Source organism: Delphinus delphis, chromosome X (assembly GCF_949987515.2).
Source record: "Delphinus delphis chromosome X, mDelDel1.2, whole genome shotgun sequence".
Lineage (NCBI taxonomy): Eukaryota > Metazoa > Chordata > Mammalia > Artiodactyla > Delphinidae > Delphinus > Delphinus delphis.
In genome coordinates, this window is record NC_082704.1 from 84,393,833 (window position 1) to 84,419,478 (window position 25,646).

Below are 25,646 nucleotides of genomic sequence, written 5' to 3' on the forward strand. Positions count from 1 at the left end.
TTAGAAAGACAGCGGGCAGGGACCCTATCTTATTTGCCTTTGTGCCTCGAGTTCTGTCAGAGTGGCTGTCAAGTAGTAGAGATTCAATAAATGCTTAATAAACAAATCTATCAGTGAAGAACTCTTCTCATTCATTCGATCATTCATTCAATAAATATTTATTGAGTGCCTATAGTGTGCCAGGTACGTCTAGGTAGAAGCTGGGCATATAGTGGTGGACAAAAATCCCTATGGAACTTACATTCTAATTGGGGAAAATATACTATAAACACATAACTGAGAAAACCTCAGATGACGATGACTACTCTGAAGAAAAAAGAGCAGGAAGTAATTAAGAATGACTGGGAGGTGAGGGAAGGCTTCTATAAGAGAGGTCATTTAAACTGATAATAAGAAGGTACTAATCATGCAAAAGTCTGAGGGAGGTACATCTGAGGAAAATTAAACAGCTAGTGCAAATATCCTGAGGCAGGAATAAACTGGGTGTGTGAGGAACTGAAGAAAAAAAAAGGGAGTGTGCTGGTAGCAAGTGAGAGAGAGGCTGAACACTAAGAGATGAGGTGTATTAGGTTGTTGGGGCTGCCATAACAAAGTGCCACAAACCAGGTGGTTTAAACAAGAGAAATGTTTATTGCCTCAGTTCTGGAGGCTAGAAGTCCAAGGTTAAGGTGTTGGCAGGGTTGGTTCCTTCTATGGGTGTGAGGGAGAATCTGTTTGTGCCTCTCTCCTAGATTCTGGTGGTTTGCTGGCAAACTTTGGTCTTCCTTGGCTTGTAGACACATCACCTCAATCTCCACCTTCATCTTTACCTGGCATTCTGTGTGTGTGTGTGTGTGCGCGTGCGCGCGCACTTGCTTCTAAATTTCTCCTTCTTATAAGGACATCAGTCATATTGGATTAAGGCCCGACCTACTCCAGTATGACCTCATCCTAATTTAATCACATCTGCAAGGGCCCTATTTCCAAATAAGGTCACATTCTGGGGGTTAGGACTTTAACACATGAATTTTAGGTGGACACAATTCAACGCATAACATGAGGTTAGCAAGATAGGCCAGATGAAGGTCATGGAAGGCCTCAGAGGCCAGGGTAGGGGGTTTGGGTTTGCTCTGGATGTAATGGGAAGCTACCAAAGGGTTTCAAATCAGGCAACTGACATGATCTATCTTTGAAAAGGATCATTCTGTCTGCTGTGTTAGAATATGAAAGAAAACAGCCCCTGTGCCTGCATGAGTCATATGGCTCCCCTACTGGGGATGGGAATTCTCATCATAACAACCATCTACTGGACCTGAGGCTTTAATTTTCTTTATTTATCATTAGTTTGCAAGAAAAACAAATTTAGCTTCCAACTGATGAGATAAACACATATTTATAGCCACATATAAAAATATTGTTTTCTTTCCTGGATGTTTACTTTTAAAAAAATATAAAAGTGACATATGCTCCCGGTAAAAACTTCAAATAATACGAAGGGAAGTCAATTAGTAAATACAGGCCCCCCAGACACTGCTCCCCAACCCCAATCCATCCCCACTTCTCACTTTTCTACACAAGCACATTTAAAAAAAAATCTCCTTGGCGATCCCCTTCCTAGGATTGCTTCTGATCACCTCTACACGCCTCTATACAGATTCTTACCCACAGTAAATTTTTAACACTAGGCCAACTGCCCAACCAGGCAGGCTCCTGTTACTCTCTTCCCATAAACTGGCCTAGAAACAGTCAGGATCAACAGGAGCACATAGCCATAAGATTAGTCTGGATCTGGGGTCAAAAACACTGAGTTCCAGCTTCTGTTACAACACTTCCTGCCTCTGAGATACTGAGCAAATCACAAACAAGTCTTAGTCTTAGTATCCTCATATTTTGCCTATCTCACGGGGTTGATGTGAAGTTCAAGGGTATTTGTGCAACAAAATATTTCTAAGTATATTGCTGCTAGCGTAGACAACCCTCCTCTCCACTCCCCATATTCACACAGCCGCATCTGTTGGTATTCACCCACATACGAGGGAGTAACTAGAACTAGAAAGAGAAGCTATGCTGGAGGACAGGCAAGAAAGGAAAGGGTACAATCGATTTTCTCAGGCTGGGTGATACCTGAGGTAGGGAAGGGTTCTCCGAGTGGCTTTGCAGGCTTCAGCTGTGGTCAAGTGGGGGCTGGAGCTAGAGGGAAAAAATATAGGTGCATCCCTCTTGACAACCATAGCTGACAGATTGGTTTGAGTGTAGCTGGGATGCCCTGATTCCAGAGTCTCAGAGGCAGAAATAATTGGAAAACATTTTGGTGGGAGAGGAGGTGCCAAGATTCTGCTAATACTCAGCAGAGGCTGCTAAGCCCACAGATATCGGACTTGGAAAAAAATCTCTTTGTCATTAGAACAGACTGCTGGTTGATGCCACTCTTAATTGACTGTGTTTTGGATTGTCATCTCGGGAATGGGTCTATTTTTTCCTTTCATTGAATCTCCATTGCCTAGTGGTGCTCAATAAATACTGGTTGAGCGAACTGACTATTCTCATACATTACCTCCTTTAGCCCTCAGGACCAAATGAATAACAATGATGTTTGCATAGCCAACTTGTAAAACCCTGTTTTCTTACCTAGTTTCATTCATTTCAACAGTCCAATTAGCAGGTTTTATCATCATTACTACTTTACAGATGAGGTTACTGAGGTCACAGAGGTTGAATCACATGGTGAATAAGTAGCAGAGCCTGAAATAAACATGCTCTTCCTCACTTACAAAGGTTGTATGAGATGGTGCTTATCAGGTTGTGACTTGTAGTATAAATTATAAGAATTGCTTGGGGGTGGGTAAGCCTGGTGTCCCTGGAAGGTGGTATACATCTAGGGAAGAGACACATCTTCAGGCAGGCAACAGGAACTAAGAAGGCAAGTTTTACACAGGCTGCTATTCTACCAGTACTGCATTTTCAGAGGTCTTGCTCTGTGCTGGGCGCTCTATCTGGCACTTGGGATACAAGAGTGAACAAGAGGAGGGACAATGAATTCTCCCAGGTGGTACTAAGTTGATGCCCACCACGTAGAAGTCTGATAAAGCTTCAGGGCAGGGTGAAGCCTGTAATATCCCCCATATGGTTTTTCAAATACTAGTCCAAGACCTGGCACCAAACCACCAAGAATCTATATTTTAATACCCATTTCAGATGATTCTGCTGCACAGTCAGGGTCAGCCCGATGAGCTCATTGCACATCACGATGGCTTCATTTTCCCCAAACTTTTAAATTAAAATTTCTACCTCCATCTCAGCTGTGCTATAGAGGCACTTTCAGACTAGAATATTAAAAAGGAGTGATCTCCACTACACCCCAAGGCCAGTGAGGTAACCAGAAAGATTGTCTCAGCAGGAAGGAGAATCTTATGGAACACACAGCTGCACTGTGTGGTCCAGGAGCCCCTTTTCAAGAGAAGACTCTTCCTCCAAGGCCAATCTCAGAGATCCTGAGTTTTGTTTGATGGAGAAAGGTAGCAATTCCTTTATAGGAAGCCTCAAGTCCAGGCCCCCTGGCTCCAAATTCTATGCTTTTTCCATTCTCTCCGTCTTCTATTCTATCTGCAGCCTCCTGAATCAAGATCCTAAAATGTCTACTTAGAGACACTAGCAGTGGGCAATGTATAGACACAGAACTTCCTCAACCCAACAGCTTGAGGAGGCCTAAGGGAACCCAAAAGCCATAAGTGTCTTTCTCTTACCCTGAATGTTGCTCTCTGCTCAGAGTCCTATTATTATTTTTGAGAATAAAATTTTTTTGTGGTTGTCTGAACACCTCTCTACCCCATGTCCCAGTAGCAGTTAAGATGAGATTGCTTATTATGAAGGAGGGAAGAGAGGCCAGGAGAGGGGCTTTGGGAGCTCAAGGGAAGGGCAGAACCTTTGATCCTAGGGAAGGAACTTAGGAGCCCTGGAGCTAGAGTCCAAAGGACAGGAGCTGGAGATCCCTCAGGAAGAGCGGTTGACCACACTTCTTGGTTTGCCAGTGTTATCGACTGGATGTTTGTGTCACTCCCAAATTCATACATTGAAATCCTAACTCTCAATGTATTTGGAGGTAGGGCCTTTGGGAGGTGATGAAGTCAGGAAGGTGGAGCCTGAACATGAACAGGATTAGTGCCCTGATAAAAAGGACCCCAGAGAGCGCTCTAGCTCTCTTTCTGCCATGTGAGGATACAACAATTCTGTAGTCTGCAACCTGGGAGAGGGGCTCTCACCAGAACCCCACCATGCTGGCACCCTGATCTCAGACTTGCAGCCTCCAGAACTGTGAGAAATCAATTTCTTTTGTTTATAAGCCACTCTGTCTACAGTCATTTGTTATAGCAGCCTGAGCTGATTAACACACCTGGGATAGTCCCAGTTTGTGCCTGTTGTCCCTGGGTAATTATTAACACCACCATCCCACTGTCAGAAGTGTCTTAGTCACACAATAAATTATATGGCGATCCTAATGAAGGAAGAACTGGAGTCCTTTCCTCATTGTTTTTATCTGAGGCACTGCTTCTAAAAAGAAACTACAACTTTCAGACACCAGGACGATAGGCTCCTTAAAGGCAGGGACTGCCATGTGATTGACTTGTTTTAACAATAAGAAAAACACAGTTTATTATATACGTTAAAAAGAGAATATCTGATCAACTAAGAGATACCTTGTGATTGAATTTTGTATTCCCAGCATCTAGCTGTACGTATGAATTAACGCTTTTTGCCCTGCCTACTACCCTCAGACAGTTTTTTTCTGACCAAACCAGAGCTATACCAGTATTTTAATGATTGCACTGACATCTGGTGGTCATTTCCAGGTTCTTCTCTGGGCAGCTCCTGTACTAGATGATGGATTAATCTGTACCCCATACTCCATCAAAGCCATTTTTATCTGAGCCCTACAGCAACTAGACATGATACTCTAATTCTTCGCAAGTTGTTGAGAGCTGGTAACAGCTAGATGCAGTGTTTTTTTTCTTAGAAGGTATTTAGATTAGAGGCAGGGATGATGATAAGTGTGGAAGGGGTCCAGTAAAATGATAAATAACATCAAAAACTGAAGTTTCCTTGTGGAATTTCAGGCTTATGAGGGAGTTATTTATACATAGAGGTGTCCTTCTTGAAATGATACCAAGTAGGCCAAAGTCATTAAAGTTCTTGGTAGCAACAAGGTATCAAGTCAACACCAGTGCAGATGTAATCAAATGTCAACGGGAGAAACTCTTAAATGAAAACTTGGACACACAGTAAACTGCCTTCCTGGTGGTCTGGCTAACAGAGAGAGGGAGGGAGAGGGGAGGAGGAATCAGATACAGGAAAAATAGAGTGAGAAAGTAGGAAAACCATACTTCAAAGTATAGCTTTCCTTTGTTTTCTGGGTTCCAGAGAGGTGTGAAATGGAAATGTTTGCATATTCAACCACTTCCCCGAAAAGCCCCACTCCTCAGTTACTTCAAAGGGTTTCCCACAGAAAACATTTTAATCCCAACCCACCATAGCGAGGATACTACTAGCCCTACTATTCATTGGAGGAACATTTCCATCACCCATCCTACTCCTTGTAAGAACTGACTATAGGCAAGAGGCCTGTCAAAGCCCATAATCTTACATCATTAAAAGCTTAAAAAGAGAGGGAAAAAACACAGCTCCAGCTAATCCTCATTTCATCAGGAAAGGATCACCAATGTATGAGACAGGAACATTTAAGTAGCCATAATAAATGAGGTATCTGGAATCTCTCAGAAAATACAAGGTGCTCCTCATTTGTCTCCTTATGGTAAAAAGTATTACTCGATCTGTAAAACTAATTAAGTCTTTAATAAATCATTTTAAGAAGTGAGCCTACTAGCAGGAATTTGCAGGTACCTTTTACACTACCCTCCCCCAACCTCCACACCGAGCTTTTATGATCAGAAATCAATAGCTACAAAATTGAGAGTCTTCAGAAACACACCAGACACCAAGTTGGATAAGGCTGTGCTTTATTACATGCATAATTACAAATCTGTGCTAAGTGAAAAATGTATAAAGCAATGGCGACCTGGGTTTAAGCCACACAGAGAAAGGGCTGGACAATCCCATTAACCTTTCTGCCAAAGTCCATTCCATTGCCTTTAACGTGATTGTTTCCTTTTCTTACAATTTGCATAGCACTTACTTGTCAAAGTACTTTCCTTTCATTGTCTCAGTTTATCCTCACAACAACCCTGTGAGGTAGGTAGGGCAATTAACACTATCCCCATTTTGCAGATGGGAACACTGAGGCACAGAGCGGTTAAGATCTCGAGGCTAGTTAGTAGAAGCATAGGGAATAGAAACCAGGTCTCCTAACTCCCCAGCCCACATCTTCCTTTTTGGACTATGTTCCTATGCTTGACCAGGGAGCAGAATGAACTGTGCAGTGAGCCACAGCTTTGGTACAGGCTGTGCCTATGAACAGGAACCAATGTCTCTAAAAGTTAGAATAAAGCTAAGAAAGCGTGACTAAAGGGTTGGCAACACTCAGATAAATAATTGCTCTGAACAGCTCAGCACCAAGTTTCCTGTGGAAACTCTATTAGCTTTAGTTGACTCTAGTTTCTGGACGCCTAGCTACTGCTAATGTCTATACCTTAGCTTCGGTTGAACTTTTACCAACTCTCAGGAACTAAAATGTCGAGTCAGACAGGTTTTCTTTGGCTACTGCAGTTGGAGCCGGCCCTACAAATGAGCTTATTACAGAGACATTCATATAGTGGTCCATGGGCTGGAACCGGCCCCTCTGATCCTCCTGGCCTCACTGGCTCACCTGACAGGTGGTATTTTTCCCACAGCCAGAAATGAATGGACAGAGGTAAGAGCAGGAGGCTGGCCTTGGTCAAATGAAGAAGAGTCACCATCATTACATCAATGGCATCCTTAGGTGACATGACCAGGGTGCTGTCCGTCAAGCCCAACTCCTTTCTGGCCTGTACCTGGTTAGCAGCATAGCTTCAAAAGACAGTTTAAAAGAACAAAATATTAAACACATCATTTTTTTTTACCTAGAATGAAATTAATTCTTAATCATTACATAGTCCCAAGGGACCAAATATATAATAAAAAGTAAATATTTATTAAAATCTGAGTGCTAAAAAGGCGGGACAATGGGAAAGAGAGAGAAGGGATAAAGTGAAATGGAGGAGGGAAAAGGAACACTCTTGAAGGACCATATATTTGAGGTACACTCAATAAGATAATGAGGCTAAACATTCCTACCCTGACAAAACCATCTCGGGCCATTCCCTTATCTCCATTCTGCCAGGTGGCATTTCACTCATCAAACCCTAGACCGCCTCTGACTTTCAACAGATTTGGACTAGTAGATGATAACAAGGTTTAGCAATGAATACTTCACATGTCTGCATTAAGATGCTAAAGCCCTGGACACTGCCAACAGATACCATTGGCTTTAGCCCCTACAGTGGAGCAAAGCCCCACTGGTTCCATCAACTCAGAAGTATCTTCCATTCTCTACTCTCAGAATGATCCTCTCCCTCCCCAAGGTCCACATTCAAAATAATACACTTAGAGTAACTGAGAAAATTTTTTGAATTCAGGGTATTGGGGTGAGGAGAGACAGAGAGACAGGGGTGGGGAGGAAAGAGGAGGAGAGCCAGAGATCATTTATTTAAACCCTCATATTTTTATACCATCACACACTTTCTTCCCCTTAAAAGGCCAAACTTTAAGCAAGGCATTCATTCAACGAGTGTGCACCCAGAGGCTGAAGACCCTTTGGCAGGAACTTAGAGGTAGGAATTTAAGACTGCGGGATTGGGCTGGATGACCTGATAGGTCCCATCCAAGAAACGCAAACTCCGCACATCATAGACCTTCTTTCTTTCTTGGGTGATTTGGCAAAATCAGACTACAAGGTGGAAAAACCGATTTTGCTCCCTACGTCACTTCAAAACTTTGCCGAGATGCAGATGTTTAGAAATGAGACTGTGACCAGCAAACATTTAGGGAGTAACTTGAAGTTGCTAACACCTACTAGTCCAGGAACTCTTCCCCTTGGGGCAAGCAACCAAAATTGAGGCTGAGCACAGCTCAGTGGTTACCACAGGTCAAATTTACACAGCTCCCTGAGCTCTGAGAAAGCCTCACCTTTTTCTTTTTAATCTACAATAAGTACATACCAGGGAGGCTAACAATATAGATTTTTTAAATATTTTGCTATCAAAATTCAAGATAAGCTACCCAAAGCTTATCACTTAGGCAATGGCAGTAGACGCTGCCCTCCTCCGCAAGAGGGTCTGGTCTTGGGTCAGCCCTCTCCACAAAAGTAGACTGCCTCCACCAAATGCTGCTTTGAGCCTCTTGGTTGCTTGGAAAGCCTGGTCTTTGGTAGACTACTAATTTTTTCTCTCCTTGAGGCACATGATCAAGCAGTTTATAAATGTCGGGGTGTTTGGCTTGGGGCATGGAATGGCCTTCCTCCCACCATCTTACAAGAACTCGTATACTTGCTTACTAGGCTTTTTCCACTGCCATAACTTTCCATTCTCTCTCCAAAGGGAATCCAGGTTATCCCAGAGGTGGTTAAAAAAAAAAATCAAGGTCGTCGGACACTGAAGTTCAGACCACATATTTAGACACCTTTTTTTTAAGGACTCAATATTTCACCTCCCTTTTACTTTCTGAACTCCTCATTTTTTCTCAGAGTTTTTAAGAGCTCAATACTCTATGCACCACCATGAAAGATGCTCTCCTGCTTTCTCTGAACAGATGAGTGGCCTGCGTTTGGCTCTGATCCAGTGAAAGTAAACCGATTCCTCACAATACAATGTGGTCAGTCATCAGTAAGTACTCTGGCAATATAAAACACACTGGTCATGTCAAATTTTCAACTGTCTTCACTATCATTTATTAAAAACTCAACTTCAAAAACTGCACTCCTTGTGATTTATTAAAAAATAAAACCAAAAGATACTGTGGGGTAACAAGTACACCTTCCTACTCATCACCTAACTAAACAAATCAAGGTCAGGATCCAACCGGGACAGGTGATCCAAATACTTAAAACATACAGCAGTGATTACATTCCCTGATCGACTCTCTTGCACGCTGTTTTAAAAAACACATTTGCTCCCCCGACACCTGAATGGGTTCATAAATTCATAGTTAAGAATTACTTCACAGCCTTAGACCACACAAAGTCCCCATTACTTTATCATTCTTGTGTTCAAGCACAACTGAAGACTTGCTAGAGACATTTATGCTTCTTCTCTGCTCTTCCTGTAAAGGGTTCAGATTCAGCCTCTGGTGCCAAAACAACGGAACTGCTTTGCAGTTCCATCAGCAAATTAATCGACTGCTCTGCCAGCTGGCAAATCCAAAGTACCATCAATGTCAGATTATCCACCAGAGGATATCTGCTCTGTGGATTATACCACCTCTACTCCACAGCTGGGCTGAGCCTGAAGGACACCAGAGCCAGAAAAGAGGGGGAGTGTCTGAACGTACATCCAAATAGAAGTGATCTTAAAAGTGGCCATTATTTTGCTTGTTCAGTCCCCTGCTTCTGGCAGTGGCGTAACTAATCATGCCTTAACTATTTCGGCTTCTTTAATTCTTTACATCACAGATCTGAAGATACAAAATATAGCAGTTAGACTTTTACAAATCCATAGACTCTCATTCCTTTCGTGGCCTGGATGCCTACCAGATATTTTGGCTTGGAAAGCCCTAACTCTCTCGAAGCACTTATTGGCATTCTTTTGTAAATCCTTTCCGTGTGTCGGGAAACCTTCTTTCTTATTACCAGAATCGACTGGTCTCGGCTCATACTAATTTTTAAATCACAGATTATCCAGTCTTTTGCCATTGAGGTATGTGGCCATTTGAGACTACTGACAGACCCCCCTATATCAGCTTTGTTGGTTTAAGTATGTCCAACTGCTGAATTGGCAATGGCAGAAAGAACATTTTCCTTTGCCTCAAGACAAGAAACTCTGAGTGTTAAGGTGCTGAGCTAGCAGTCTAGCAGAGAGCTCTACCACAATTAGCCAAACTTGGAGCCAAACCATCGGACTGGACATATAATGGATACCATACACTACAGCTACTTCTAGCATATGAGTTACAAGGATTCCTGAGAAGCTGAGGTTAATGAATGAGATTTATCAGGAGTGAGGTATCAAAGGGATATTATTCTCTGGAGGGCCAATCGGTGCTTAGTATCTAGAAAGTATACCTTGGCACAGTGTTATCTGATTTCTTGAATTTATTCTCTGAAGTAGCACCTGAACACTGGCTCATCTGTCTCAAATCAAAAACAGAGCCTAGAAGAAACACAAAGGCAAACTTAGACACTCTCCATATCACTGCTGTACTATGAAATGCGACCAAACCTTTCACCATCACCAAATACCAGAGATACTAACATTTCCTGTTTTGCAAACTTTAGTTGGACGGCTGATAAGAAAAGACAGGTAGTGAACCAGAAGTACACACATAAGAACTTTGATTTGCGCACAACAGACGCGGTGGTCAGGCAAATAGCCTCATCTCGTGTGAGGGAATCAGTGGTACAGAAGGGACAAAAGACGTGAAGTTACTGAGTCGTGACTATAATATAATATAACCTAGGGAGGTTTTTGTCTTTTTCATTAAAATGCTAGAGTGATATACTTAAGAGGAGAAACTCTGGTGACTGCCTTGATATTTTAAAGATAAAAATCAAAATAAGCCTTGGCTCCCCAGTTCTAGGCAATAAAAGAATTTCAGATTTTGGAAAGATAAGAAACTAGGGGTAAAAAATCCTAGAATCAGAGATAGACAACTTTTAAAATGAGGTACGCTGAGGTGCTTGGAGTGGGAGGAGAGGCTGTGCCGAGTGACTGCTGATTCTAGGCTAGAAGCATGGTGGGAAGCGCTGGGAACAGACTTGTAAAATGGGAAAGGCTCAACTCCCACCCCTAGCATTTGAGTCTCACTGCTGTGGGCGTCAGCATGGAAATGGAGCTACTGGGCTATAAAGCAAAGCAAATGGTTGTGCGTCACCTCTCGTCCATGGGCTGTAAGATTGTAGAGGCTGGGTTTACAATTTAACTAGCCCTGGGAGTTACTTTTTTGTAACAGGAATGATTAACCGGGCACACTACTCAATCCCAAAGACAGGACTCAGGACTGAGGCGTGGGAAAGGGAGAATGGAGGGGGAACAACAGCACGTGGGTAAAACTGTAGAAAACGAAACAGTAGTCGGAATGATGATGGTGGCTCTGTAACTCCACCAGGTGTCCCTAGAGTGTGATATTTTCTACTGCAGTAAAGGTGGTAGGAAATTGAGACAGGCACCTTTTCAATTGTATACAAGCACCTTTGGTGTCACCAGGCCTTGTCCACACCCCTGGGTCTCAGGAAGGTTCTGCATTTTATTTAGAATTCTAAGGAGCCTCAAGAGAGTCACAGCTGCCTATCCTGTTCCAATGCCTTGAATATACCTGAAAGTACCCCAAGTCTAAATTCACGATCACGGGGACAACACTGGCCTGTTATATATATGTACTTAACACTGGGAGGAGGCATGAGTGCCCAGTCATTTTAGTACTGGTGGTTGTTATGAAGGAATGCATGAGAACGCAGATACAGTTCGGGATCTTCCCTGGTTTACCAGTATGCAGTCTAGACTTGGTTCCCTTTACTATTCTTACATATTCCAGAAGCTAAAAGCACCATCACTCATGGAGGTGGCATCTGGGTAAGAGTTGGGACCTCACAAAAATGTGAAAGTCCTGGTTATTGACTTTGCTTAGAACTTTACTAATCATTCGTTTCAAGGAAGATGGAGAAATCATTCCTTGCTACTAACAAATTCGTGGCAAAGTCCTTGTCTACTAGCTAACAAAGGCCATCTGGAAAATTACCCTTTTTGCAGACAAGGAGAAAATTCTATAACTTATCTTTTGTGCACTTCAAAAGAGTACCAGGAACAAGCAAGCTATAAAAGTCAACCTCTCTACATTCATTTAGAGGAGATTAACCAAAGCAGCATTGTCTTATAATCAGGTATTAAAATTAACATACACATACACACACATAAACTAATAATGCTAAATATTGTAACAAGAACAAGATAACATTTGAACTGAATTCACAGTCTGGAAAATACCATTCCTATTTTCCTTCTGGTTTTCCTTTCTGTGGTTGGAAAAGCAAAGTCCCTGGTTTACACTTCATCTTCCACCAATGACAGAGTCCAAAAAAGTGACTTTTTCATGAGCTTCCTGCAGGCTATAGGTCAGGACGGTTGGAATTTTTCTTGCATAGTTTTCAGTGATTGCATATTGGCTAATACTTATGTTTTAAATTAAAAAAATCTTTAGAAAAAGAATTAAACCATAGCAATCTTGTTTACTCTTTCATGAAATCTTCCTAATGCAATATCACAGAAGCCTAACTGAATTTTCTCCTAAAGAGAAGATTAATTTCCAGAGATTATGTAGTGCAACTGGTTAACTTGTAGGAAAGAGACAACACACAAATATAACTTCACCATCCAAATGTGGGAAATGTTTTTTGGGTACCCAGTTAATAAAATATATCCATGGTCTGCAATGTCCTTCCTGTTTTATATCCAGTACAACCCTGTGATTCTAGTTGAAGAGAATGGAATCAGGATCTTGGTTCGCCATCTGTGCTATATGCTTTAGCACATCCTTTTTGGTAATGATTCCAAGCAATCGCCTAAAAGATAAAACAAGACAAAAATTAATCTGTAGTTAAAATAACATTCTCAAAGGTGACACTTTTTGTGGTCCTTTTCATCTTTGTCTTTGAATACTATCTGTACTTACAGAACGATGACAGGACTAGATTACATGTACCAGGTAAATGGGACAATGCATGGGTCCCGAAGCATGCTCTAAGCACTTCTTCCTCTAGGTCTTAAATCCTGCTATTTGCTGTGGTTTAAATATTCTTCTCTCTATATACAAATCTTACCTTTTGCAACCCAGTTCAAATGTCCCTCTTCCAGAACACCTTCCCTGATCCTACGAGCCAGTAATAACTGTGCCCTCCTCCTGGGAACAGCATGTTCTGTGCACACCTCTTCCGTAGCATTTGTCCAATTTGCTGTGTTCTCAGCTTCCCTATAAACACTGTATGCTCCTTGAGGGCAGAGAAGGGTCTCATTGCTTTTTGCCTCTCCCCAGAATCTAGTGGAATGCCTTCTTACATGAAGTACAGATTCAGTAAAGGTTGAATGGATCAGTTAGGAAAAGTCCCCTAACTGATCTCAATCCTGCAAGACACCTGCTACGCTATTCAGAAACTGTAGAGGGCGAAATTCTTATATAATCATTAGATTAACATACCAGGGTCAAAAACAACAACAACAAAAACAAAAACACGCACCCTTCTCCTCAACCTCCTTTCTTTTCCAATAAAAATAGCATGGCTTCCTTTACTGGATAAGAAATATCCCAGAAAGAAAGAGCCTTAGCCTTGGAAGTCAGAAGACTTGTGTTTAGGGAGTTCCCTGGTGGCCTAATGGTTAGGATTCCGGGCTTCCATTGCATGTCCTGGGTTCAATCCCTGGTCTGGGAACTGAGATCCCGCAAACTGTGTGGCGAGACCAAAATAAATAAATAAATAAAGGCTACCACTACTAGACAGTAACTGAGGGTCCTTGTGCAAATCTTTAAACCTCACTGGAACTTGGTTTTCTCACCCTCAAATAATAACAACAAAGGTATCGTAAGCACCAAATACTATACATATACTACCTAATACCATTATAATTTCAGTGCTGCCTGTTCATGAGAACATAGTTGTTTCCTTTGTGGGGGAGGAACTGAGTTATTTATAATGTACAACTAGCAGTTCGCATCTCTCAAACCCACTATCTTCCCCAAACTCCTTTTCTATTAATTATGACAAAAAAAGAAACACATTCATCTTCATCTCAGAGCTTCAAAAAGGTCTATAAATGCTACAAATATTCATGTGAGTTGGGTTCTTCTTTCTTTATCTCTCTACATTCTCTTTTCCTCCCAAATCCAATTTGCCTTCACCAAAGAGCTCTCACCCATTGTGTGTAACCAGGCACTGCCGCAGTCCCAGCTTGCGGAAGATATCTACCACGATCTCCATGGGTGTAAGGTCAGTCACAGTGAAGGGGCTGAGATCCAGGATGTTCCGAAGCTTGAGGGTAGGTGGGGTGTATGGTGGCACTGGAGGAGAATGCTCGGTGAAATAAATGACAGAAGTGCTCACAACTCCATCCTGTTTTTTTCGAGCATTTTCTATTTGAAAAGTAGAAAACAAAAGGTTGAAAAAGGAATGACTACTTCTAAACTTCTGGCCCCTAACCAGTCCCCTCTCCACTCTGTCCTTCCCCTTTTCACGCATGCATGCATGCTTAGTGATTGATTGTATAGTTGATTTACAATGTTGTGTTAGTTTCAGGTATACAGCAAAGTGATTCAGTTTTATATATGTATATATACATATAATTATATATATATATTGATATATATAAACATTCTTTTTCAGATTCTTTCCCATTACAGGTTATTACAAGATACTGAATATACTTCCCTGTGCCATACAGTAGCCTTGTTGCTTATCTATTTTATATATAGTAGTCTGTACCTGTTAACCCCAAACTCCTAATTTATCCCTCCCTTCCCCTCATGCATATTTATTTATTTCCATAGTGGATTCCCTTATCCCATTTCTGAAATCCTTACCAATTGAAATAATGAGGTCTCTTCGGAGGACAAAACCCACAAGTCTTTGGGACTCCCGGGACACCACAACTGGGAAGCCACTGTAAGTGGTTTCACTGATTATGGTCTCTACGTCTTCCACGGTCATACTGTCCTGAGTAAGGACAGTCAACAAAGGATCATTTCTCCGGGGTTTCATCACATCCATTGCCAGGGTCTTGTGAGCAAACTCTTCTTTGGCTTCAAGAAAGGGGTATCCATTGAGACGGATGTGGGCATCATAGATGCCCTCCCGCCCAAGAGCATCTGCCACCCACTTGCTTGTCATGGCTGCGGCCATCAGAGGCACAATGTATTCCAAGCCACCAGTTAGTTCAAACATTATGACAACAAGAGAAACAGTCATCCGAGTCACCCCGCCTGCAAAAAACAGACACAGGCTACTTACTGAAGGGAGCAAAAGTATAGGATTCATTACAGTTATGGGCCTGTCACAGGCCCCATCCAGAAAAAGCTACTTACCAGAAACATCACTAAAAGGAGGCCTCACCTATAGACCCCTGCAACTGCATTCAAGCAAGTTTACAGTGAACATGAGTCAGACTTCTAAAAATAATCTCTACAAAAGTACAAGATACCTCCTTCATTCTTCGTCTTTTTTTCATTTGTCTGTTGCTCCCCACCCCCCAATTATATAAGTAATTGCATAAGATCTCTATGATTTGTGTAACACTACAGATACGAGAGGTTCTCTGGGATGTGCAGGCCCACGGTGGAAAGATAAGAAAATACATATATTTTTAAAGTATATAAAAGAAAGCCATTATCCATAAGCTCACTGTCTAGAAATATGCTGAGTAAAAATTTCAAATGACTTTTTTCAAAAACGTATGTTTTTATACAGATGAACTCGTATTATACGTTTAAATTCCCCACCATGCTTTTTCTCCTAACTTTATATTAGGAATACTTTGTATATTAGTACAAATGTATTTAACATTGTATTTAAAGATATTAAACCTATTAGCATCACATTCAGTGGCTGTATGGTATGGCATTATATGGATGTACTATACCATAATTTATTTAACCAGTCCCTTATTGTGCTTTTAGGTTGATTCCAGTTATTTGCTATTACACATAATACCATGATGCACATTCTTGTGCAGATCATCTTTGCCCAAATTTCTGATTATTTCCTCAATATGACGGAATTTGAGAGAAGAATTACTCTCAAAGGGGAGGAATGGAGATATATGGTAAAGAATGCTTTCTTAAAGCACTTGAAAATGGCAAGCCCAACAAGAAATGGAGAGTCATCTTTAAAAAAATCTACAGTCGGGCTTCCCTGGTGGCGCAGTGGTTGAGAGTCCGCCTGCCGATGCAGGGGACACGGGTTCGTGCCCCGGTCCGGGAAGATCCCACGTGCCGCGGAGCGGCTAGTACCCGTGAGGCATGGCCGCTGAGCCTGCACGTCCGGAGCCTGTGCTCCGCAACGGGAGAGGCCACAACAGTGAGAGGCCCACGTACCGCAAAAAAAAAAAAAATCTACAGTCAATTGTGTTTAATATCACTCGTCTTTATAATGCCACCTGGGTAGCAATCTCTTTGGAATCAATGCAAACAGTACTCACCCAAGCAGGCTGCAGCCCCAACCATCGCATAAAGGCCAGGGGTGATACAATCCGCTCCTTGACTGCACCAGCTATTGAAGATGGCCCAGTCATGGTGGTAATAAGCCAGCTGTTCCATCCCTACTCCCAAAAGCCGACCCGCTATAGCACCAACAGCCATGCTAGGGATAAAGAGGCCAGAAGGGATCTGCAAAGAGAAAGCAAAAGATGGTCAGTGAGAAGTGATGTGATCGTCCGGCACATGGTAAGGGCTAGAGGACTGACCCTCTGCGAAGCGAACAGGCCAATGACAATTTAACTATGCACTACGCTAGCAAGTGGCCGCAAAGATTTGTGTAACACTACAGGGACTAGAGGTTCTCTGGAACGTGCAGGCAAGGACGACTGCAAAGACGCTTACCCTGATTCGGGGTCCATCAGGCAAGAGCCTGAACTCTCCAGACCAACACAGAACTGGAGGCAGAAATTAAGCCTTTCCCAAAGAAAAAGGAAAATAGATGGAGTTTCTCATATATGCAGACATTTTCCCCAATTTTGAATTCTAATCAACAACAATTACCCTTTATTGACTACCTACAATGTTCAATGCTGGATGCTCTATGGACCAGATTTCATGGGTTCTTTACAACCACCCCAGGAGGCAGGTGTTATAATTCCCAACTCGCAAAGGACCTAAGGTGCAGAGAGGTTAAGGAACTCACCCAAGGCCAAGATTTAGTAAACGCTGGTACTGCGGTTTAAATGCAATGCTTGTAACCACTCTCATGTATTGAATCTTGACCCATTACTCACACAAAAAGGATGGCACATGAGGTTTCAGTTTATTTTAACAGCATAAAGAAAGAATAAATGATTAAGTTTTCTTAATGAGATAGTGACTATGGTTGCATGACTGTCCCAAAAAGGAACCCCCATCTGTCTCCCCATTCTTTTTTTTTTAACACCTTTATTGGAGTATAATTGCTTTACAATGGTGTGTTAGTTTCTGCTTTATAACAAAGTGAATCAGTTATACATATACATATGTTCCCATATCTCTTCCCTCTTGCGTCTCCCTCCCTCCCACCCTCCCTATCCCACCCCTCTAGGTGGTCACAAAGCACTGAGCTGATCTCTCAGTGCTATGCGGCTGCTTCCCACTAGCTATCTATTTTACGTTTGGTAGTGTATATATGTCCATGCCACTGGAAGCAACCTAAGTGTCCATCATCGGATGAATGGATAAAGAAGATGTGGCACATATATACAATGGAATATTACTCAGCCATAAAAAGAAATGAAATTGAGTTATTTGTAGTGAGGTGGATGGACCTAGAGTCTGTCATACAGAGTGAAGTAAGTCAGAAAGAGAAAAACAAATACCATATGCTAACACATATATATGGAATCTAAGAAAAAAAAAAAAGGTCATGAAGAACCTAGGGGTAAGATGGGAATAAAGACACAGACCTACTAGAGAATGGACTTGAGGATATGGGGAGGGGGAAGGGTAAGCTGTCCCCACTCTTTTTTTGACTCCTAGGATACAATAGTGCATTCTCAATTTTCTGTGCTAAGAGAGGGAAAATGATGACAGAGATAATCCAAACAGCAGATTATTTTAAAATAGCTTGTATTCAATTCTGGAATATATTTGAATCAGGGTGGGTCTGATGGTCTGCAAATTCACTTTAGATGAAAGAATGAAGCCACGAGGTAAAAAGTAACTCAAGAAGCACTGAAAATCTGTCCAGGGTGTTGAGGAGGATGCATATCAATTCAGAGATTACAGTACTGCCTAAACCGACTTGCTGGCTCTTATTTTCTGGTTTGAATCTCCATTTCCCTAGAGAAGAGGAAATACCTTGGTAGCTGAGTGCTAAAAAAAGAAAGAAACAAATGAAAACCAAGGAAGAGAAGGAAAATACTTTACAAATTTTCCTTCCTGGTTTCTTCTGACACACGGAAATGATAATGGGTACTGAAAATAAAAGATGCTGGCCTGATACCAGCTGTTGATAATCTAAATACTAATTTAGGATCACCTGTGAAGTTCTTGCTAATTGGACACTGGTAACTGTAAAAAATACATTTAGCTACCTATTGGGTTGAGCCATATGAAATTGCTATTTTAGTGGTCAAAATGGTCGGCAACTTCTTTTGGTTCAACCTACTATCTTGCTTTATTCGTAACTCTAAAGCCACTTTATAAGGACCAAAAATGTGTTGGTCAGATATTGTTTTGATATAAAATGCACTGGAATAAATACCTCAGCATCCTTTTTGAGAGGCAAAATATGTTTTCCACAGAAAAGGAGAAAATCTTTCTACTTGAAATCTCATCACTGAGGTTTGCATTTGGCCTAAAACTGGGCTTGCACAGTTTTAGATAGAGGTACAATCATCTAAGAAGTTATGAGAACACGTGGGGGTAAAAAGGGATTTGGGTCTTTGAAGTTGGATGCGCCACACGAACTATGAGAATCGTACAATATCTTGGCTTTGCCCTCCAAACTTACAGCCACACAAATATCCACCAAGGACCAAAAGAATCTCCTCACCTTCATGCCAAAAGTGAATATAGTGATGACAATTTTCAGTATGAGTGTCAAGGCCAGCTGCCACATTGCGCTGTAGACTCCCACACCAGCTGGTCTGTCGGGCAGCTCACCCGCCTTGCTTGTGTTGAAACGGTTCTCATAATCACAGAGCTTAGAGGAGTCCAGAAGGCCACAGTCATTGAACAGCTCAGAAATGAGCTCACTTGTGCTCATACGGGTGTACTCATTGGGGAAAGCCAGGATGGCAGTGATGGCCGTCATGACGAGTACCTCTATGACAGGATACTTGCCCAACTGGGTGGTCTTACGCTTCCGACACCAGGCAATATTGGTGCGGATAAACAAAGCTCCCCACAGACCACCAAATATGCCCAATAGAATGAAGGGCACGAGCTCAAAGAGATGCCATGGGGTGTGAAACTCCACATAAAATAGAACCAGGCGGCTGTTCCCAAACGGATTGATGGAGCGTAGAGTGAATGCTGCCACTAAAGCAGCAAAAAACGAACGCCACAGTGTTTTGAGGGGAAAGTAGTAGCTGACCTATAAGAGAGAAAATGAGAAAGTAAGCTCAGTCAACGTGCATAAACTGGGGTGAAAACTGGTGCTGCAGGAATTAGAGTTGAGGATGAAAATGGCCTGGAGATCTCTGGCCCCGTGGCAAAGCACTGGAGTTGGGCAGAGCACTTTGGGACTGCAATGTACACAGACAATGGCCAGAATTCCTGACACAAAATCATGTGCGTGGCTCTACAGACAGATAAAAGTATTACCTCTTCTAGGCTGAATAATACTCCGCCAATAGGTGCCCCAAAGGCTACAGATACACCGGCTGCAGCTGCAGCTGACAAGACCTATGATGCAAAACCCAAAATTAGTGAATAGATCAAGGCCACTTTCCTACCTTCAATCACATTTTAAAAAGGAATGTTAGTGGTTACTAAATAAAAAAACAATTTTATATGCTCCATATCCAGTTTATCAAAAATGAAGTTCAATGTATATTTACTTTGAGAGCAAACACTGTATGCTGAATTTTGAACACATGGTTCACATGCTGGTACATGTAGAGGGCCTTCCTTCGTAATTAATTTAGGCATGTACTTGATCCCAAATTATGCCCCCATCCCCAACACTCCCAATTCCGTAACTGATTTTGAGTCTGCAGACCTATTTATCACCTAAATGAGATACTTCCAGTGATGTATTTACATAGCACTTTCTTTATAAAGGAAAGCTTTTAAAATGAGATTTTAAAGGTTCTAATGATACAAAACTGAAGTAATGATTGGCTCACAGCTAGTCAGAAGTTGAAAATATTCAGACAATAAGTATTTAGAGTTTCCTGTACTATGTGCCCTACTCCATGCCTAGTGACCTATGGAAACAGAAGTAGGGGGGCGACTAGAGGCAAAATTGGGGATAGATTTTGAAAGGAAGAGAAGACCTAAATGTGTTTAGGTGTGGCAAGGAAAAGGGTGAGGAGGGAGGGGAAGAGGAAGAAGCTGTGAGAGAGAAATTAAAAGGGACAAGGAGATGGGGAAAGAGAGCAAGTGATATTTCGAGAGCACCATCTTTGTATGTCATAGGCATTGGCGTGTGTATGTAAAAGGTGCATGACAAACACACCAGAATTAATAGAAGCATAAAGTCCTTTCATTGGATTCTGGTTGCTGTGGGGTGGTATATAATTTGTGGTAGTGAGGAACTATTTTTAAAAGGAAGTTGAATAAAATTAAGAGTTTTTGAAGAAAAAATGGTTCTTGGCAAAAAGAAATAGGCAGGTTTCTCTGGGAGTGCAGGATGGCCAAAGAAAATGAAGGGGGTGGGGGGGAAGAGTGATCTCTGGTGCTAGCTGGGGAGGACTTTGAAATTCAAGGCTAGAATGACTTTCATCTGAGAAGGATGAGGACATTTAACATGGAACTTGAGAAAGGGGATTTCAGTGACTTTGTTTAGGTTGAATTATGAGGGAGAAGAAAGAATCGAAGTGGCCTATTTGCCTTAATATTATGTTGTAGAGTAGGGTCTATCTACACCCTACCTTCTCAAATCTCTATTTTACTCTCAACCATCTGGCCACTTTGACAAGGCCCTGGGACATAAAAGGGTTACTGCTGATGGTGAGAACAACAGGAAAAAATAACTGCAAAGTCTGAATAAGCAACAGGAAGTGAATGACATTCAAATATTCATGAGTTTAGTTAGAAATATATATGACATCTGTACAGAGAACCAGCCAAATGAAACTCCTCTCTTATTTTATAAAGAACTATTTGAACAAAAATGCCAATTTTTATGGAATGAAAGTAACCAGCAATCTACAGTTTCAAAGTTACCTCTACCTATGCAAAACCAGCAACAATCAACACTTTACTCTTGACAGTTAAAATGTTTTTTTTTTCATGTCTTTAGCTTCTGTTATACATTATTCCTGTCTAACAACCTCACTAATTTAATACTGCCTTTATGTCCCTCTACATTTGACAGATAGCTAAACAACCTACTCAGATTTCCCCCTCTCTCTCCTGCTAGCCTACCTCTCCTGCCAGGAACTTTCCCCCTTGAACTATCAAAATGTATTCCATATTTGAAATTTCAACATGTTTGAGTTTCCTTCCGAGTGTTATGGTGAATTTTGTTTTGTTTTGTTTTGTTTTCAGAACAAATCATTAGGTTCCAATTTTGTGAAAAATCCTTTCCAATGAAATGACCTTGGTCTTGACCCATTCCATATGTGATTTCTTTGTAATTCAAGGAAAATAGAGCAAGAACCATTTTCTTAAATCCTTAATTATAGCAGGACAAAAGTAACCAATGACTTGGAACTTTTAAAAAAATGTTCTTCCTCCTCAAAATGACATACATTAACAACTGTATAAACACGAGAACAACTATAGAGATGCTGCAGCGGGGTTAATTTAGCGGGGTTGAGCCAGAAGACAAGGGAGAGAGAGATCCAATACAGAGAGAAACCAATGCAGCGTCCTGTTAGGTAGAAATAAAAGATGGAAAAGCTGGCATCTTAAACACATGCTGAATTTTATATTCTTTCACAGGGATAAACAACTTTCTTTTAAAATAATCTTCCATTAGTTTTGTACTTATTTTGTAATAGAAATAGCACATGCTTGTATAGAATTATTCATAATAAAAAGTTGACGTCCTTACTTCTCCCTCACTTTCCCCCTCACCAGAGGTAGACATTTTTTAACAGTTTGGGGTGAAACCACTTTCCAGTCATTTTCTTTCTAGGTGCATATATACATACTTTTCAAAAACATTAACTGATTTTTACTATACACATTATTCTGAGATTGGCTTCTAAAAGTTTAATGGTATTTTATAGCCATCATTCCATGTGAGTATACATAGCATTATCTCATTCTTTTTAACAGTTGCACAGTATTCTAGAGTATGGACAGAATATTGTTTAATCAGTCCCCCATTGATGGACATTTTGATTGCTTCAGTTTTTCACGATGTTGACAGATGCTTCACTGTCCATCCCTATACATCTTTGTGCACACATGGTAGGATGTCTGTAGGATACATTTCTAGAAGTGGAACTTCTGGGTCAAAGGGCATTTGCATTAACACTGGTAGAATCTCCCAACTCTCATCCCTAAGGTTGTACCATTTATGCTCTCACCAAAAAAGAGACTATTAAGGCCGTTTGTTATTACCTCTCTGCGTTTGGCTTCATTCTTCCTGTATTTGTTGAAGCAGTGGCACAGGATGTTCCCACAGCAGCAAGCCACGTGCACTAGGGGGCCCTCTTTGCCCAAGCTCAGGCCAGATGACACTGCCAGCACCAGTGTTATGGTTTTGATAATCAGGGTCCACTTACCCAGATAGCCCCTAATAATGAAACCACTCAAGATAGTTTTTATCTGCAGGTCAAACACAGAGAGATTGAATACAGACTAAGTAAGGAAACAAGGCTAAGAAGCTATAAATCTGGTCCTCGTTATAGAAACTGCACCTTTTGAAAACAACTGATATATAAATGCTTGACCCACAGTGATCCCAGTTTGGGAGGGAGCCCAGCAGCCCAAGAAAGTGAGAAATGTTCTTTAAACTTTCATGTTCCTTTTTTTCTTTTTGGCCATGTGATAGCTGGGCAAGGTAGTATTGTAAGTATGAGAGTGCATTGTATGGAGAAGGGGCGGCAGAGAGGGAGGGTGTTTCCCTTACTTAATCCTTACAGGCTAGTATAGCCCTGATTCTCTACCAAGGAATCTGTAACTATGACTTGGTCAGGAAACAGAGAGGGGGCAAGGTCATCCAGGTAACCTAAAATCTCTGTGGTTTCAGTCACTGTCAAGCAATCTAAACCAAAAGTACTTAGAAATAGGGTTTTAGTCACCCTCCTTCTAGCCCAAATCATATTGCAGGAAATGTAGCAAAACAGTTTTATTTCTTCTGCTCTAACAAAGTTAACAATACCACTATTTTTTCAGACCAGAAGCCTGGGATCTACCCTAGGAGCTTCTTGGTTAGGGAGTCGGGGAGGTCTTCAGGGGCCTGGTTCACCAGGAACCCGGAGGAGGCTAGGAATCAACTCCTTTATTTATTTTTAAAATATTTATTTATTTATGGCTGTGTAGGGTCTTTGTTGCTGTGCTCAGGCTTTCTCTAGTTGCAGCGAGCAGGGGCTACTCTTTGTTGCGGTGCACAGGCTTCGCATTGTAGTGGCTTCTCTTGCTGCGGAGCACGGGCTCTAGGCGCGCAGGCTTCAGTAGTTGTGGCTCTCAGGCTCTAGAATGCAGGCTCAGTAGTTGTGGCACACGGGCTTAGTTACTCCGTGGCATGTGGGATCTTCCCGGACCAGGGATCAAACCCGTGTCCCCTGCATTGGCAGGCGGATTTTTAACCACTGCCCCACCAGGAAGTCCCTCAACTCCCTTTAATGTCCAGGTAGCCCAGCCTGGGAGGAGACTGAAGGGAAGATCTAGAGAGGCCCTAGATTGCCTCGTGATCTGATCCTGCTTGATATTCAACTGTGGTATATGCTGGAATACATACTAAATCGTTTTAACTAAAAAGGATTCATTATTGTTACCATTTATAAACCATTTTAGAGACTCACCTCAGGGATTCCGGAGCCACAGGCGTACGGTGCGAACACCTTGACAAGAGATACGGCAAGGAAGGCAAATAGGAGAGCCCAGAGGACATACATGAAGTAATTGACTATGTAAGCAAAGGCTCCCTGGAACAGGGGAAAAAGAAAGACGCTTGTTTTAGCCCAGACAGCCCCAGTGAGGCATGCATCTCTTCTGAGGAATGGGTTTTCAGGAGCGGAGGTCAGAAAGAAAAAAAAAACAACATTAAATTGCTCAAGATGTTCCTTCCCAGACTGTCAGCAAAGCAACTGTCAGCCCACTTGCTACTGAAAATGAGAGGCTTTGTTACACCCAGAGGACACTGACAATCCCTTCTAAGGATGGACAAGAACGAAGAAGCAAATTCACTTTCCATATGAGTGCTTTGATAGATTTTGTAGTCAAATATATATGATACTATGTCAATTTCATTAAGAGTCTTAACAGCCCTTTTATTGGAATGGCTGAACCTTGACTACACATTTGAAGTGAAGACTGGCTCCAGAGTTCCATTAAATTCATCCTTGCCTACTACCTACCTTGGTGTCAAATTCTCATAGGTTAGAGTATCTAAAATTCTTTGGTATTTTTCTTAAAATAAGCAATGACATTCTGTAGAGACCACCACATCTTTGAGAGAATTTTGCCACTGTCGTAGCAAAGGTGTAGTTGCTGACTGGCAACAAGAAAATGCAGTAGAAAGTTTTGGGCTCTGACCATCAAACAAAATCAGTGAGATGCCAGATATCCCAAAGAATAAAACAGCAACAGCTATTTTTAAAAATGGAGAGAATATATTTATGAGACTATCCCCCTATTATAATGAAATCTGCCAGAAATCTAATTTTGACCACTAGCAAGCATTCACCAACATTAAAGGGCTCGCAAAATAGCTATGCCTTACAAAAAAAGATATTTTGAACACTACCAGATGATGCTTGCTCATAGAAACATTTGAAGTTGAAACTCACTCAAATTACATGAAACACAAAACTCAAGGGACTTTCGACTTTTTAAAACCTAAAACACTATCAAAATAATTCATTGACCTAGACAAGGAGAACCAAAATGCTCAGGTTTTTTCTGAGTTATAATTTTGACACAGGTTTCCCATTATTTTAGTCCCTCAGAGGAACAAATAATTGCTCTCTTGGCCTTTAGAATGTAGCTAGGGAGGAAGAATACTCTAGAAGTAGGAGACAAAGAGGAAAAGGGAGGGAAAGAGGAAGTAGCTGAAACTGACTAGAGGCAGAGACCAGGAGGTCAAGTTCTTGGCAGGAGAACTCTTCTTAAAACCTAGAAGACTTTTTCCTCAGGCAAGAATTTCATTCATTAAAAGGAGGGCCAGAGAAAGTTGTCACTTGTGCAAATCTCTGGCTCCAGTTTGAAAGTTATGGTTGGAACACTTAAACGCATGCACACAGCTCTCAAGGAGTAGCATGGGGGAGCCTTGTTGTGATGGAACAGTAGTTCTACATCTTGATTGTGGTGGTGGCTACACAAATCTACACATGTGCTAAAACTGTGGAGAACTATACACACACACACACACACACACACACACACACACACACACACACACAGACTCACCCTAAATCCGGAGCTTCTCAAACTTTTCAACCCAAGTACATACTCCTAATCTAGGAGAGAGGATAGGG

At 41.6% G+C, this 25,646-nt stretch overlaps 1 protein-coding gene across 1 annotated transcript in view; it reads right to left on the bottom strand.

The window, feature by feature from the left end:
- Positions 1 to 5,989: 5,989 nt before the first annotated feature.
- The window catches only part of CLCN5 (chloride voltage-gated channel 5), a 159,526-nt gene continuing 139,869 nt past the window's right edge, over positions 5,990 to 25,646 (bottom strand). Inside the window, exons 7-14 of the mRNA XM_060002985.1 lie at positions 23,973 to 24,095; positions 22,567 to 22,773; positions 19,654 to 19,734; positions 18,881 to 19,423; positions 16,341 to 16,527; positions 14,728 to 15,126; positions 14,064 to 14,280; positions 5,990 to 12,718 (exon numbers count right to left, since the gene is read on the bottom strand). Of these exons, the coding sequence (XP_059858968.1) occupies positions 12,628 to 12,718; positions 14,064 to 14,280; positions 14,728 to 15,126; positions 16,341 to 16,527; positions 18,881 to 19,423; positions 19,654 to 19,734; positions 22,567 to 22,773; positions 23,973 to 24,095 (1,848 nt within the window). The 3' untranslated portion in view covers positions 5,990 to 12,627. The remainder of the gene's footprint in view (positions 12,719 to 14,063; positions 14,281 to 14,727; positions 15,127 to 16,340; positions 16,528 to 18,880; positions 19,424 to 19,653; positions 19,735 to 22,566; positions 22,774 to 23,972; positions 24,096 to 25,646) is intronic.